General features: G+C 37.5%; 2 protein-coding genes across 2 annotated transcripts; one reads left to right on the plus strand and one right to left on the minus strand.

Annotated features, from left to right (window-relative positions):
• The first annotated feature begins 5,298 nt into the window (after positions 1–5,298).
• On the plus strand, positions 5,299–8,446 carry LOC104085113 (uncharacterized). Its single transcript, XM_009589069.4, has 2 exons — positions 5,299–6,758; positions 7,847–8,446. Exons 1-2 carry the CDS (start codon positions 5,419–5,421, stop codon positions 8,067–8,069), a joined length of 1,563 nt encoding a protein of 520 aa, XP_009587364.1. The 5' UTR covers positions 5,299–5,418; the 3' UTR covers positions 8,070–8,446.
• Positions 8,447–9,285: 839 nt separating this feature from the next.
• Positions 9,286–12,118, minus strand: LOC104085114 (alternative NAD(P)H-ubiquinone oxidoreductase C1, chloroplastic/mitochondrial). The gene is made up of 2 exons (XM_009589070.4): positions 11,923–12,118; positions 9,286–11,086 (listed from the first exon to the last, which is right to left on the minus strand). The coding sequence occupies exon 2, from the start codon at positions 11,068–11,070 to the stop codon at positions 9,463–9,465; it is 1,608 nt and encodes a 535-aa protein (XP_009587365.1). The 5' UTR covers positions 11,071–11,086; positions 11,923–12,118; the 3' UTR covers positions 9,286–9,462.
• Positions 12,119–15,037: the final 2,919 nt, after the last annotated feature.

Raw genomic sequence — 15,037 nt, forward strand, 5'->3', positions numbered from 1 at the left:
TGCTCCTGCTGGACCCAGAGAGACAGTTTATATGGGAAATGCTTCAACAGTAAAAGTTGAAGGATATGGGAAGATATTTCTGAAAATGACTTCTGGCAAGGTCATGACTTTGAATAATGTCCTTCATGTTCTCTAAATGAGAAAGAATTTAGTCTCTACTGGATTTCTTATTAAGCACGGTTTTAAGTGCGTTTTTGTATCCAACAAGGTTGTTATAAGTAAGAATGAAATATTTGTAGGAAAAGGTTACTTCACCGAGGGCCTTTTCAATCTAAATGTAATGGTTGTGGAAAACAATAATAATATTTCAGCTTCTTCTTACTTACTTGAGTCAAATGATTTATGGCATGTACGTTTGGGTCATGTCAATTATAAAACCTTACGGAAAATGATTAACTTGGAAGTACTGCCTAAGTTTGAATGCGAAAAATCAAAATGTCAAACATGTGTGGAATCTAAGTATGTTAAACATCCTTATAAGTCAGTTGAAAGGAATTCAAATCCTTTAGACTTAATTCACACAGATATTTGTGACATGAAGTCAATACCATCTCGTGGTGGAAAGAAGTATTTCATAACTTTTATTGACGATGATACTCGATATTGCTATGTTTACTTACTGAATAGTAAAGATGAAGCAATAGACATATTTATGCAATACAAAAATAAAGTTGAAACGCAACTTAACAAGAAAGTAAAAATGATAAGAAGTGATAGGGGGGGTGAATATGAATCTCCTTTTGAAGAAATATGTTTAGAATATGGAATTATTCATCAAACAACAGCCCCTTACACGCCCCAATCTAATGGGATTGCGGAAAGAAAGAATCGCACATTAAAGGAGATGATGAATGCGTTGTTGATAAGTTCTGGTTTGCCACAGAACTTGTGGGGGGAAGCCATTCTTACGGCTAATCGAATATTAAATCGAGTGCCCCATAGCAAAACACAATCCATTCCATATGAAAAATGGAAAGGAAGGAAGCCCAACTTGAATTATTTTAAAGTGTGGGGGTGTTTGGCAAAAGTGCAAGTTCCTAAACCCAAAAGGGTAAAGATAGGACCGAAAACCGTTGATTGTGTTTTCATAGGATATGCGACAAATAGTAAAGCATATCGATTTCTGGTTCATAAATCAGAAAATCCCGACATTCATAATAATACGGTTATAGAATCAGATAATGCTGAGTTCTTTGAAAATATATATCCGTATAAAAAGGAATGTGAGTCGTTTGGTGAAGGATCTAAACGACCTCGGGAAGAAACAAAAGAAAGTACATGTAATCAGGAGAATCCAAGACGTAGTAAACGTCAAAGAACTTCTACTTCATTTGGACCAGATTTTGTGACTTTCTTATTGGAGAATGAGCCTCAAATGTTTAAAGAAGCTATGACTTCTTCCGAATTATTGTTTTGGAAAGAGGCAGTCAATAGTGAAATAGAATCCATATTGAACAACCATACATGGGAATTGATTGATCTTCCTCCTGAAAATAAACCTTTGGGTTCTAAATGGATTTTTAAGAGAAAAATCAAAGATGATGGCACTATTGATAAATTCAAGGCAAGACTCGTAGTCAAAGGGTATAGACAACGAGAAGGTCTAGACTACTTTGATACATACTCTCCAATTACAAGAATTACGTCCATACGGATGTTAGTAGGATTAGCTACAGTGTATGGTCTTGCAATTCATCAAATGGATGTTAAGACGGCCTTCTTAAATGGAGAGTTGGAGGAAGAAATTTACATGGAACAACCTGAAGGGTTTGTGGTTCCAGGTAAAGAAAAAAAGGTATGTAGACTTGTTAAGTCTCTTTACGGACTAAAACAAGCACCCAAACAATGGCATGCGAAATTTGACCAAACAATGTTGTCAAATGGTTTTAAGATAAATGAATGTGATAAATGTGTGTACATTAAAAATATTCCAAATCACATAGTCATTATTTGCCTATATGTGGATGATATGCTGATAATGAGTAATGACATTGCCAACATAAATGCTACTAAGCGTATGCTCAATAGCAAGTTTGATATGAAAGACTTGGGAGTTGCTGATTTAATTCTGGGAATTAAGATCCATAAGACTCCTCAAGGTCTGGCATTGTCACAATCTCATTATATTAAGACAATACTTGAAAAATTCAAGCACTTGGGCTTTAAAATTGCAAAGACTCCAATTAACGTGAATCTTGCATTAGCAAAGAATAAAGGCCAAAGCATATCACAATTGGATTATGCTCGTGTGTTGGGATGCTTAATGTATATCATGAATTGTACACGACCTGATATAGCTTGTGCTATAAGTAAACTGAGTCGATATACGAGCAATCCAGGCCAATCTCATTGGATGGCAATGAAACGAGTTTTGGGATATTTAGAACATACTCAGAACTTTGACTTGCACTACAGTAAATTCCCTGCGGTGATTGAGGGATACTGTGATGCAAATTGGATCACCGGTTCAACTGATTCTAAGTCCACGAGTGGATATGTATTCACTATTGGTGGAGGAGCGGTATCTTGGAAGTCGTCCAAACAAACATGTATTGCCCGCTCTACAATGGAGGCTGAATTCATAGCCTTAGATAAAGCCGGTGAAGAAGCTGAATGGCTCCGGAATTTCTTGGAAGACATTCCATTTTGGCCCAAACCGTTGGCACCAATATGCATACATTGTGATAGTCAAGAGGCAATTGGAAGGGCTGGGAGCGTTATGTATAATGGTAAATCTCGTCATATACGACAAAGACATAAAACCGTTAGGCAATTACTCTCTAGAGGAATTATCATGATTGACTATGTAAAGTCAAGTGATAATGTGTCGGATCCACTTACAAAAGGCCTAACTAGAGAGGTAGTTGAGAAATCATCAAGGGGAATGGGGCTATGGCCGAGAACAAGTCATTGTGGCGGTAACTCTACCTAGAAGACTGGAGATCCCAAGATCTAGGTTCAAGGAGATCAAACAAAGTCATTAATGACGGTTCAACATTGTCAAATAAAATTTTAGTCCGTTCTCGTGATGAGACAATGTTCAGTACCAAGGATAAAGAATTAAGGCTTTTTAATGATTTCTAAATTTGATACGGGGTATATCAAAATAGTGTATCTACAGGATGACACGTTTAGGAATCACCTATGTAAGTGTGAAGTGTTAGCCGCTTCAAGGAGAACTTTGTAAGGCCAGTTCTCTACGCACTTATGAAACCAGGCAGTGTTCATGGCTGAAACGAACACAACAATGAGAACCAAAGACGGTTAAGGGTTGATTGTGTGACTTATGGTTGTCTAGGTATACACCAAAGATCGACGGTTCAAAGATATCAAATCTACCGATTAACCGAGTATATCCGACATAAGTTTACTACGGAAAGTTCAAAGGGAAACCTACTTATCCAGATGCGATTAATCCTTGCTTGTAAATCACATAGTTTTTCCATGCATACTTCCGTGATATAGCCATTCCCCATTCATGTGGGGGATTGTTGAGGTTTTTTGTTTTTAAGATGAAATAGTCTTAAAATGAGGGTGAATAGGAAATGGAGGGAAAATGAAATTTTTGAGTAAAATTTTAAGTTTTCCCTCTTGACAATGAGACATTGTCCCATATTGGAAGAGGAAAAGATTTTTGGTGGGTATATATATAATTGCTCTTCTTGTAGCTCTTAAAGAGTTAAGAAGAAAGCAAGCCTCGCGCCGTCATCGTTGTCGCTCGCTCGGCTCGGCTTCGGCTTCGGATTTGGATTTGAATTTGGAATGATCGATTGATTGATTAATTTTTTGGACCAAATTTATTTGTTAATAGTAAATATTAACGTAAAATTATCTGCATTTGTAACGGATATTTTTCAATCCGTGTATTGACCACCAGGCAGCCGCCTAATGCTCTTCCCACTATGAATGTGCTTGCTCCACAAACAAGTGCTTGCTCCACAAACAAGCTAATGCTTGCTCCACCATGGAGGATGGACGATTGTTCTTCTTTAACACTGGCTGCTATATATATGTGCAGCAGCTGTTGAAGAAAGACACACACAACACACAATACACAAGACACAAAACTGAAATCGCTCAACAGATTTGGCTATACATTGCACTCCTTCCTCTCAGCATTTCCATACGATTTTCTGAGTTTCTACTCCTTCGTTCTGCATTGTTTTAACTTTAAACAAAGTAACTGTAAGTGTGATTTGCTACCGAACTTTGTGTTCGCTGAAACACTGGGGTTTGAAGTACCGCTACACCAGTGTGTGATTCGTTCTATCCTGGGAGGAAATAATCCATTACCTTGGGTACTATGAGGGGATTAAATTCCTTAAGGAAACACTGTGAATTCAGTGGGCTCGAATTAATTACTGCTTCATTACGATAACTTATATTTTGCAGAATTATTATTTACAAATACAGCAATATTGACGGGACTAACATGTTTATTGGTTCTTTGTATGAAAATCATGGAATTAAGAGACTCACTCGCATATGGTGTTTATACCTGTAATAAAAGCATGAGATGTATTTACACATACATTTCTTTTAATTTAACTATGACTAATTATTACATATTTTTACTTTACAAGTCACTTAACCATGATAAACTAATATAGTTTGATATAAACATCTGGTAAGGATGAGAAAGTGGAGAATTAATTAATCATTTCATATATGTTGGTGATGTTATTACTCCCTCTATCCTAATTTATGTGGTATAGTTTGAATTTCAAGAGTTAAATTTTTTAGTTTTGATAAAATTTACATATTTGAAAACTACGTAAAATACTATCGGTCACATTAGTTAACAAATTAAAATATTCAAAATGACGATAAAAAAAAACTCATTTGACTCTAGAAATCAGATACAAAAAAAGAATAAGTTTCTGATTTCCGAAATAGTCTTAGCTAAACCTATAGAATTCAAGTTTTTTTTTCTTTTTCATTTTTCCTGTAATTTATAATGCATAAAAGGGACAAAGACCAGAAATTCTTAGCGGAATGTGGCTCATAACCGGTACCGGTGATATACATTATAACCATAAAAATAGTCGTTATAAAGCTGGACACTTTATGTTTTTCTATATTGGATTTGGTTTTCTAATGTGAATTGGATCAGCCACGTTGGAGTCTTCATAATGTTGGTTTGCTTTCTTGACTTGTATTTCACAGGTTGGATTGAATCTAACGCAACCACAGCAACTTCTAGAGTCTATTTTGACTTTAATTTCAAGTTCTACTTTAGATTCAAATAAGAGTTCCACTAACATATTTTTTTTCAAAAGATTTTTAAAAGTACCCTTTTCCACGGACTTTCTGTTTTCTCTTTTGACCACTTCTTTTGCCTATTTTCTTCTCATTTCCATTACTTCCTCTCCTTACATTTTGTATCATCTCTTCTTTATGACCAGAAAATAGTTAATTATGAAACTCCAAATTGCTTCTATAAATGTGCAATGTCCTCAAAATTTTATGCTTCAAGCATTATATCCTCCATCTACTTCTCTTTTCTGTTTACCTTCTTCTTTTTCAGCAAAATGGGGTGCTAAAAATGTAAACTTGGCTATTTCTGTAAGATCAAGAAAATTCTTAAGGTATCAATACTTAGACAAAAATTTCTGTAAAAGTCATAGTAGTATACAACCAAGTTGTAATTCATGCACTTCTCTGTTCTGTTTACCATCTTCTTTTTCGGCAAAATGGGGTGCTAAAAATGTAAACTTGGTTATTTCTGTAATATCAAGAAAATTCTTGAGGTATCATTACTTAAACAAAAATTCCTGTAAAAGTCATAGTACTATACAATCATGTTGTAGTTCAAGGTTATGTGCAGATTTTGGAGAACATTCTGAGGGATGTTCATATAAGAGTAAATATGGGAAAAAAGGTTCATTTTTGCAATCAGAATTTGAGTCCCTAGAGCCAAAAATGCTTGGTATTAGACCAGAACCACCATATTGGCCAGAAAGAGAGGCTATTTTATGTACTAGTATTGAACAAAAAGCTAAGAGTTTTGGACTTCCTTTATCACTTAGAATGATAAAAAAGAAACATCAGTGTTTACCTATAAAACAATATAGTTTTTGCTCAGTGAAAAAAGCATTTTCCTCATTGGTATTCATAATTGTGGAGTTACAAACTTATGCATTGCACTTGAGGGAGTCAGTGTGCAATGAAGATTTGGAGATGATTATTGGTGAAGTACAGAGAGAAATGTATGCATCATTTATTTGGCTTTTTCGACAAGTATTTAGTCGTACGCCTGTGTTAATGATCTATGTTATGATCATTTTGGCCAATTTTAGTGTATACTCTACATCTCATAATATTGCTATTGCAATGCCAAAACTAGAAATGGCCTATGATCATGTCAATACAATAGAAACAACATCAATTCTTGGAAGTTTTAGTATAGGGAATAGGGATTTGAGTAATTCCTCAACACTCTTCAAACATCCTCATATTCCTCAAGAATTATCAAGATTTGAAGATCGAGTACTGAAAAGCGACGAAGAGATAGAATTATGGAACTCGATAGAGGATGAAGCCTTAAATATAAGAGGTTTAAGGGATGTTGGACTTGATCATGAAGTCATGTTAAGATTCTTTTCGCCATTGTCTGTGGAGATTGATCAAGATAACAATGTTGAGTATTTTAAGACAGATCTTCTTTACCAGATGGCGCTATCTCACGAGCCTTATAACACGCTTCTACTATGCAATTATGCACAGTTTCTGCAAGTTACTGCTCGAGATTATAATAGGTACGTAAATTTCTTCGAATTCTCTTGCCTTACATAATGTAGCAGTCATTACACCCTGTGGATTTTGTTGTCCTAGTTCATTTAGTGATAAAAAACTGTAAAATGTGTTTCTAGTAATGTTAATCAATTGGAGAGGAGGATATACTAGCTTTACTACATTGCTAAAATGGGTTTGTTGTTGTTGTTGTTGTTGTACTACAATGCTAAAATGGACAAGTAGTATTCGTCCCCGGACCCCACATGTGGGATTACACTGAGTTTGCTGTTGTTGTACTACATTACTAAAATGGACGAGTACTATTCATCCCTGTGATTTGGTTGTGTCATTTCCTATAGGTTTACTACATCGCTCGAAGGGTAAAGTTGTCTCCATGCGCAAACGATAAACTTTACTACATGTGTTTAGCGTCTAGGGTAAAGTTTACTACATGAACGGTAAAGATGTCTCCGTGTGACCTATAGGTCACGGGTTTAAGCCATGAAATTAGTCCTTGTATCAGGGTAGACTGCCTATATTACACTCCGTTGGGTACGGACCTTTCCCGGATCCTGCGTGAATGCGGGGATACTTCGTGCACCGGTCTGCCCTTTTTATAACATGTTGAAGATTTCTTCACATTGAAAAGCCAAACCACTACAATGTGTTAAAATTGTCAAACGTTTGCTGTTTGATCTGTGCAATCTCTCAAACAAGATTAGAAGAGTATGCCAAACTAGGTTATTGAGTTTGCCTGTTCTAGTACATTATTGTTGTTTGGACACTGCTGCTCATATAAATTATTTGAAGCCTATTTCTTCGATTATAATTTACTGCTGCTAAGATTATAAATAACTTCGGAAATTGTTCATGATTGTTGGAACAAGACGATGTTGTGTTGACAAGAGTAGTAGGTTCAGATTCATAGCTCTGAACTGCTACTATTAGACTTGGCGTGAGATATGCTTTTGGACATTAAACTGGAATTAAATGAGCTGAGTGGAGGGAAATTGATACAGAGGATTCATATAGCTGACTCCAACTAGTTTGAAATTGAAGAATATTTGATGGTATATACGATCTTAAGACAATGACTCGTTTCTTGTAACAGGGCTGAAGAGTGCTTCAAGCGCGCAGTCCAAGTGGAACCACCAGATGCGGAGGTCCTAAGTCAGTACGCGAACTTCTTGTGGACAGTTAGGAAGAACTTATGGGAAGCAGAAGAAAGATACCAACAGGCCGTGGCAGCCGAGCCTAGGAATCCTTATTATGCATCTACATATGCCAATTTCTTGTGGAGCACTGGTGGTGAAGAGACCTGTTTCCTTCAATGACAAAAAGGGTGAAGAAATTTAGTCACAAAATAATAGATTTTCTAAACTTGTATCACATTGTAATTTTATCAATAAAGTTCCAATGACTTGGAAGATGGAAGAGGCTTCAGAAATGCATCAAATAGGAGAAAATGGTGATCTTATTATTCTTCTGTGGTGATTCTGTGTTGGAGCTGGGAGTAGAAGTTTTTGTCCTGTATATTACACAATAAATGCTAACGTGAATATCTTTTATTTGCACGCTGTTATCTTTTAAATGACCTGATTGTGTAAACACCTGTAGTTATTTTTTAGATGAATTGATAGTGTAAATGTCAGTGTATAGTAGTTAAACTCTTTGCAAAATGGAAGAAATAAAAGTTCAAGTTAGATGGAAAGAGCATAATTTCTCTGGTTGTCTGGTGAAGCCTATGGCTAGGAGTTTGCCATTTTGTATCAATTTTGCGAGGTCATATAGTAGTGTATTTTCAAGTTTTTATCGTAACTCTTATCAATCTTGTGAAGTCTATGATAGTAGTAGTAATTTTCATCTTTTTATATGGTTTACCTTTTCAACCCCTAATTTACAAACTTGATTCGGGTCTTGTGAGGATTTCCGGATGCTGGAAATTAGGTTCCAAGGTTTATGGGCTAACGTTGAAGCAAGAATCTTCGGTTATGTTGAGTTGACAGACTTATATGGATAGGGGACCACCTCCGGGTATATGCATGGTAAGGTTACACAGTGCTTGGATGACTTTGGAACGACTCTTGGCACGTTCAAGGATGAACGTATGTTTAAGTGAGGGAGAATGTAATGACCCAACCGGTCATTTTGAGCGTTTTCATTCCATTCGATGGTTCGAGGGCATGAGTAGCTTTCTATGAGGTATTATGACTTGGAAGAATAATTATCATCTTAGAAGCTTTAAGTTGGACGAGTTGACCAAGTTTGAATTATGTGTATTTGACCCCGAACCGGAGTTTTGATGGTTCCGTTAGGTCCGAATGGTGATTTTGGACTTGGACGTATGTCCGATTTTGCATTTGGATATTTCTAGAAGGTTTCAGCACTAATTGGCAAAACTTGAAAATTTGAAGGTTTAGAATGTTCATAAGTTGCAGCTTTTCACACTACCAGCGGTAAACAGCTAAACAACAACTACTACGCCTCAGTCCCAACAAGTTGGAGTTGGCTATAGGAATCATCACGTCTATCTTTAAGCTCAACTCATGGTAACAGCAGTAAAAAATATTTTAAATTTATGATCAATTTTTTCGGTACAAAATAATTTCACCAAGTAACTACATAATTTAACACCTTGATTAGATTGCCCGTTCAACTTAAAATAGTTTTATCAACAATACTATACAGAATCTCTAAAGTTGTGATCCTAACCGGGAACCCATTGATCTAAGATCCTGATTGAGCTTTAGCGAGCATTGTCTGTACTGTTGCAACAGAATCCACCGTGGACTTCAGTAACCAACTGATTCCTACTTTCACTCGGTGCTTATCTGTTGGTAATCTGATCAAATAAGCTATTTTTCTTGCAGTATGACCAACAAAACCTTCCAAGGTCAGCCCATCAGTGAAACTTGGTGAAACAGCAGCATCACACCTGCCAAGGGTCATCATCTCACCTAAATTTTGATATCTAAAAGGCAACAGTGGACGGTCATTAATTGCGGCCCACAAATTCCAACCAGCAAAATCTGCTTGCTGGAAAGCAACTTGTGCAGTAGCCGGTAGCACCTTCCCATTTTCGTCCCTTAACGCAGAAGAGTCACCAACAGCAAATATACGAGGATGACCCTTGACACGGAGAGTTTCATCAGTTTCTGCTTGTCCCCTAACATTCAGAGGAATGTTGTAAGGTTTATCACTAGGTTCCAACTCAGGAAGTAGTGGCTTAGATCCAATAGTCCATAAAACTATATCTGCAGTTATGATCTGACCCTCTAAGCCCCTTTCAGCAGGCTGCAATTCAAGTATTACACTCTCAGAATGATCAGCTGCTGAGTCCGTACTTTTAGATTCAGTATCAGAGGTCTGATACTCGACTCCTTGTTTTATGCACCGGACAAAATAACCAAGTAGAAGTTGAACTTTCCTGGACAAAAGTACTTTTAGTGCTGCTTCCCTATTTCCTGCCGGAGCATTTGGTAAGACTGTCTTTTCAACATTAATTGCTTGTACAATTCCCTTTTCTTGCAACCTTTCTGATATCGTGGCAGCTAATTCCACTCCGCCATAACCACATCCAACCACCGCTACTCGTATTGCAGAGTCCTTACCAAAGTTCTCGCGCTCTAATTCCCTTAGCTTTTTATCAACCCTAAGAGCATCCTCTAGGGTATAAAATGGCAAGGCATAATCTGCAGCACCTGGTACGATATCAAGTTTGGCCTCAGCTCCTATAGCAAGGACCAACCAGTCATATTCTATTAGGAGACCGCTTTCGAGATGAACAGTCCCTGCTGTAGGTGCATTAGTTCCTAAATGGTCACATGGATATAGGCATTTTACCCTGTCTTTGAGGAACCGCACGTCGGTATTGGCAAGCAAGTCCGAGAACTGTGGAGCAATTTCCCATGTCTCAACTTCTCCAGAGAGAAGTTCATACAACAATGGCTTAAAAATGAAACGTTCTGACTGGTCTATGAGGACTACCTGTGGTTTCTTGTCATCAGGCCAAACAAGTGATTCTAACCTCAGTGCTGTATAAAGACCACCAAATCCACCACCTACTATGCAGACCCTTGGCCTCTTGTTATCAGACCACATATAATTAAGATGTGGAGCATCGGCTGCAGCAGGAGCTTCCATGGTGCTTCCGAATCCTGCGGTGGTACTCAAGGCAACAGTGTGTAGTGACCTATTCCTCTTTGAGCTACCAGAACGCCACGAACTGCTCCAAATCTTGGGTAACTTAGCTGAACGTGTCTTTCCCCATCGTATTTGGCGGCAGCTGAGTAGTGCAATTGTTGCTGAAGCAGAACATGCAAGAGCGCACTCCATTGAAGCAATTGGATATCTGATAGTAGCAGGTGCAAAAAATAGCTAAGTCAAGAATTTCGCTAAGGTTGATCAATCTTTGAGGAAGTAAATACAAAATTTCTTCGATGAATGGGTGCACTGATAATTTTAAATCAAACTATGTAATATTTGCTAAGTTGTAAAACACTTGTAATAGAACTAACAATATAAATCAAATACTAGTGAAAGGTTTTATATCCAGGAATTATTTTATAGTAGACTTATCAGAAATAGTATTAAATGCTTTTCTTTGTACATAAAACACTATGCAACCATCTAAAAGTTCATTATTCATTTGATTCTGCAAGTCATTCTTAACAAACTTCATTGTAAAAAAAGCTCTTTTAATGGATGCAGTGGCGATTAACGAACTTTTTTTTGTTACTTTGCGAAAATATTTCCCCAATTACATTGAAATTTCAAACTGGAATAATTAAAAAAGGGGTATCACACTTATTAAAAACATACTTACCAAAACACTTAATTTATCAAGCTCTCAATTCCTTTTCTCTAACAAGTAAAGCAGTTTTTTATTGAACCATCAACATTTATCAATTCACTGATTTATAGGATATCGTTCGATAACCAGAAGGAAAAAGAAAGTAAAAGCACATTTCACCCACAAATCAAACTCGTAAGACTTTCAGATAGATATATTTCTTTGGTTAGTTACCAGTTATTTACCAGCCTATTTATAGTTATGGTGAATAACTAGAGCAATAAATAAGTAGAGTTGAGCTAAAGTAAAATTGAATATATTACTGTGAGGTTCTCTCCGAAAGGCAAGATGAACGTATAGTCTCTGCCTAAAGAGAGAATAGAACAGAATCGAACCTCAACGGAGACTGCCGGAGAATCGAACCAGCTTCACAGCGTCCGGCGACGGCGAGACTCGACAGTTTCCGGCGAGTTGCGCCTGCTGAGCAGTGGCGAAAGGTTCCTTCTTTTTTTTTCAAAAGAATTTATCGCATTTTGACATCCTTCACCGCTGGCCGCTGTGTCACCACTCACCTGTTTCAGCTGTGTGTAAAGTAATATTTCACTTGAGTAAAATTTTCAGTAAAAAGTGTTCAATTGATCACTCTTTTAACCCTGGGTTCAAATGCGTTTGAGTGATCCACTCGGTTCCACGTTATTTGGGTAGAAATGACACTGATAGCCGATTTAAAGAACTCTTATTTAAGAATTAGCCAATGCATCCCGAATTTTAATTTTTTAGTTAAAATATTTAGGACAAAAATATCATGAATTGTCCTAAAGTTGAGACTATTAGTTTAAAATTTCAAGACAAAATAAGTACTGACTAATCTCTAAATAGTATTGTAAGCATTTAAATTTTATTAGACTTAAATCCAATAAAATAATTTGTACTATATGTTAAATACATTAGTTCAAATAAGCACTATGGGCTAATATAATTAGATTAAATACATAATTTAATATATATGGATTAAATAAATAGGTCCAAATTCATTGGGCTAGCCCATTTAGTTGGGCTACAAATGATGAGCCCATTTCTTTAGACCCAAGATATCATCCTAGAGGCCCAGTTTGGTGCCACACGTGAAATAACGTGGCAAGCCAAGTCAAGCGGAAGAGCCAATAGGATCGTGCCACGTGTCAAAATTACAAGGCCATGCCAAGTCAAATTAAAAGACCAATGAAATCGTGCCACGCGTCAAAATGACAAGGCCATGCCAAATCAAATTAAAGGGCCAATGAAATCGTGCCACGTGTGCATGTGACATGTTCTGGCCAATCAAATGCGGCCTTGTCACACTTCAATTTGATTGGTCGGAAAGAGTTTGTTCTTATCATAACTCTTCCCTCCTACAACTATAAATAGGGGTCTTCATAACTCAGAGAGGACATCAGAAGTTATAACAAGAAGCAAGAGGGAGCTCGTGGATCAAACGCTGCAGATTTCTCTAAAAGCTACAAGCATCCAAGTGTTCTAAGGATTAAAAGATCAAGACGAAGATTCAAGAACAAGCTGCAAGCCCTTGGATTAAAAATACGTCAAGATCAAGATCAGGCCTCAAACACTTGGATTAAAATAAATTAAAATTCAAGATTAAGCTCAAAGGCTCTATTATTTACTATTGAAAAGAAGAATGAGAGGATTCATAGAGATTGTACACTCAAATTACTTGAAATAAAATACTACGCTTGTTGCAATATTTTTCGGTTTTGATTATTTTCTTGACGCAAATTTATTGTCTACAAATTCTGGCACTCCCAGTGGGACAATCTCTACCTCTCATCTAAACTTTTCAATCACCGAAGTTCAAGAACATTGAAATGGCTTCAAAGAAATTCAACTCCAGTCCAACTTCCACCAAGGTTGCTAATTCCAGGTTCTATGCTGATGTGAAAAGCGTCCTCGATGTTACTTTTGGAAGCTTTGGACCAGTTACGAGGAGCAAAGCAAGCTCGTTAAGACAACAAGCACCCCAAGTGTCATCCGTATCAACCCCTATTTTTGGATCTTCATCCTCAAAAGGAGCAAGATCTTCCATAAACGCACCCAAAAGAGGAAGCGATGTTGCTGAAAAGATCAAGAAAACTCTTGCCATGCTTGACCTCTCAGGATCCAAGCACTCTGCTGTGAAGGAAAGTGATGATGCTTCAAGTGATGGATCCTCCCCACTTACACCACATAGCATGAGCCAATCAAAGATCAATCTATGTGAAAATCCATGCTACTCTCCATCATCCACGACAATCATGCAAGCCATGGTGACAAACACTTCATCTGTGGAGGAGCAGTTGGCAAACTTGACGGAAGCAATCGCTGGCTTGACCAAGTACATGCAAAATCAAGATGCTAGAATCGACAAACTAACAGATAGGGTGGGAATCTTGATGGAAGAAGAATCCACCCATGCACCTGGCAAACTCCCGGAAGTTCAAGAGATTGATCCTCCCCCACGACAAATTGCATCCACTAAGGAATTCCAGTATCTTCGGAAGGGATGATTCCAATCAATCGACTAAACGAGTTCATTAAAGGGACTATAAAAAACAAATATGAAGACGCTTCCAGGTCCTCATTTACCTACGCAAAGCCATACACTTCAAGGATCGATATGTTAAAGATGCATGTTGGCTATCAACCTCCAAAATTTCAACAGTTTGATGGCAAAGGCAGTCCAAAGCAACATGTGGCGCACTTCGTTGAGACATGCAACAATGCTGGGACTTATGGAGATTATCTCATCAAGCAGTTTGTCCGCTCATTAAAAGGAAATGCTTTTTATTGGTACACAGACCTCGAGGCTGGATCTGTTGATAGTTGGGATCAACTAGAGCAAGAAATCCCCAATCGCTTTTATAGCACGAGACGTACTTTGAGTATGATAGAACTTACAAATACTCGTCAACGAAAGGGCGAACCAGTTATCGACTTTATCAATCGTTGGAGGAATGCAAGCCTCAACTGCAAAGACATGCTTAGTGAAGCTTCGGGCATAGAGATGTGCATCCAAGGCATGCATTGGGGATTGCGCTACATCTTGCAAGGTATCAAGCCTAGCACATTTGAAGAACTTGCAACTCGTGCCCATGACATGGAATTGAGCATGGCCTCTGCTGGAAATGAAAGGCTGTCCATCTATGAACCTGGCAAGGGGAACGACAAGCAAGAAGTCAAGAAGTGGGGCAAGTTCGTACCAAAGCCTGAAAGCAAAGAAGTAATGAATGTCAACACATCACATGTAAAGTTCACGACAAAGGTGAGCAAGAAGCAGAATATGAAATCCACTTCTTTTCAAGATAAGCCAAGTGAAAAGTTGACTCTAAAAGAAATGCAAGAGAAAGAGTACCCATTTCTGGATTCTGATGTGCCAGCTATTTTTGAAGAACTCCTCGAGTTAAATCTCATTGAGCTTCCGGAGATGAAGCGACCAAATAAAACTGGGAAAACATATAACCCAAATTATTGCAAATA

This window comes from Nicotiana tomentosiformis, chromosome 5 (genome assembly GCF_000390325.3).
Source record: "Nicotiana tomentosiformis chromosome 5, ASM39032v3, whole genome shotgun sequence".
In the NCBI taxonomy this organism is placed as follows: Eukaryota; Viridiplantae; Streptophyta; class Magnoliopsida; order Solanales; family Solanaceae; genus Nicotiana; species Nicotiana tomentosiformis.

What these genes read in the sequence shown, in the direction of transcription:
- LOC104085113 (XM_009589069.4), top strand. Translation starts at nt 5,419, where the DNA reads ATGAAACTCCAAATTGCTTCTATAAATGTGCAATGTCCTCAAAATTTT. An exon ending in ACTGCTCGAGATTATAATAG is followed by an intron (nt 6,759 to 7,846) that starts GTACGTAAATTT and finishes TTCTTGTAACAG; the next exon opens with GGCTGAAGAGTGCTTCAAGC.
- LOC104085114 (XM_009589070.4), bottom strand. Translation starts at nt 11,070, where the DNA reads ATGGAGTGCGCTCTTGCATGTTCTGCTTCAGCAACAATTGCACTACTC.